Genomic DNA, 1,716 nt, shown 5'->3' with positions numbered 1-1,716 from the left:
TAGTACCAACCACGTACGTTTTAGAGTACCGTTCGTGTAAGCCTTACGCCAGCCCTATAGGGCTCAGCACGTGGCCCTCGCGCTGTGATTCCTCAGTCTTCGCAGATGAAGGCTTGTTATCAGCCTACAGGCGCCTACGGTGCTACCGAGGGCGTTCACACAAGTACACTATGCTTCGACTAGCTATTCGTCGTGATGTCAAAATTGGTTATTATCCAGCTGGGCCAATGGCATTAGCGAAGGGGTAACGCTCAAAGGGGTGTGGTGCTTGCCGGATCAGTGCTAGTTCGAGCCTCAGCCTTACGATAGCCTTGCTTTTCAGCGCATGCTAGACGCGCCCAGATCGATCGAAGAGTGCGGAGGTCGCGATGCATCGGATGATGTTTGCATGTATGCGAGAAAGTGTATTGCGCATTGTGGTGCGTGTTGGGAGATGATGGGAAGGTACGAATTGAAGAGTCCGGAGGTTCTCTGCGCGCTTGAAGGAAGCCTCAAACCTCGCCAGCTAAAAAGCTCCGACGCCGCGCCTCGTGCAACACCTACATGGGCACTACTCCCGATTCATTTCTCCTTCCAAACAAGGGCATTTATCACAAAGCATATTCGCGCATTCCTCAACTTTGCTTTCCCGATTACGTCATAAAGATATGCATGATGCTTGTCAGTTTCCATCTTTGCCTTCATCTACAAAAAGCACTGCACGTCGAAACGCCGAAGCGCAAGACTCATGTCGCTTGTTGCAACATCAATCTCGTACTTAGAGTCAACATGTATGAATCGAAGGACAGACGAAGTTGTCAATGAGGTCATCGAAGAAAATGTGTTAGGTTATTATACACTCGCGACAAATGTGATTAGATGTGTAATCGACGGTATGGACTGAGACCAACCTCTATCATTCCCATGGGCTTATCGTGTTCATGAAGGCCCTTTTCATATAACCAGCTACCTCGTACCAGGATCAGGTAGAATATATGTGACATTCGCAGAAGAGTAGTGTCCCAACATACAACGCAGTTGCACTATTACCTACGAGCGGGACTTCTTCAGCCAACCTATTTCCTTCGCCTCGGTGATAACATTGATACCAGCAGCCTGACAAGCCAAGACACGCTTTGGCAACTCTGCGAGGACCGAAGACTTCTGAGTCTTGGGCTTCCTGTAGCTAACGAAGAGTGTTGTGAAGCCAGGAAACAACCCTCCAGCGGTCTTCCCGAACTCAAATAAGTCCATAACCAGCAACATCTTGTCCCAGCTGCAATCGCGTAGAATGAGCGTCTGGAGGGAGTTGCACATCGATATGATCTCGATTGCATAAGCTGCCCGATCCTGAGGCCTTCCGTTCACCTTGTCGGGCAACAAGTGACGCGTCTCAACATCCAGATACTCCAGCGACCAGAATCTATCCATTGGACTCAGGCGCAATAATTCAAGCTTGGGAACAAAGTCTATGGAGCCGACCGTGATTTTCTTCAGCACGAGGTCGTTGTGTCTCAACTGATCAACCATCGGCAGATCTCCGTTCTCGGCGTAAGGATCGTGAGAGTTGCAGTACTGCACACCGCTGACCGTATACTCGAAGGTCTCGAGGTACGCACAGGCCGTAACCATAGACGCGACAGCTGCAGGCGTTGCATAACAACGGAGGAAGCGAAGAGTTTCGATGTGTACCGTGTCTACCCCGAGATTCCGGATCTTGGTCTGCGTCACACTCAT

General features: G+C 50.1%; 1 protein-coding gene across 1 annotated transcript; it reads right to left on the bottom strand.

The window, feature by feature from the left end:
• Positions 1-1,029: 1,029 nt before the first annotated feature.
• On the bottom strand, positions 1,030-1,716 carry BKA58DRAFT_440765 (uncharacterized protein; the record flags this gene model as incomplete). The annotated part of the gene is made up of 1 exon (XM_046173774.1): positions 1,030-1,716. One exon carries the CDS (start codon positions 1,714-1,716, stop codon positions 1,030-1,032), a length of 687 nt encoding a protein of 228 aa, XP_046024213.1.

Source organism: Alternaria rosae (genome assembly GCF_020736505.1).
Source record: "Alternaria rosae strain MPI-PUGE-AT-0040 chromosome Unknown BKA58scaffold_6, whole genome shotgun sequence".
Lineage (NCBI taxonomy): Eukaryota > Fungi > Ascomycota > Dothideomycetes > Pleosporales > Pleosporaceae > Alternaria > Alternaria rosae.
The sequence above is the reverse complement of the archived record's forward strand: the minus strand, read 5'-3'. Positions and strand labels throughout refer to the sequence as shown.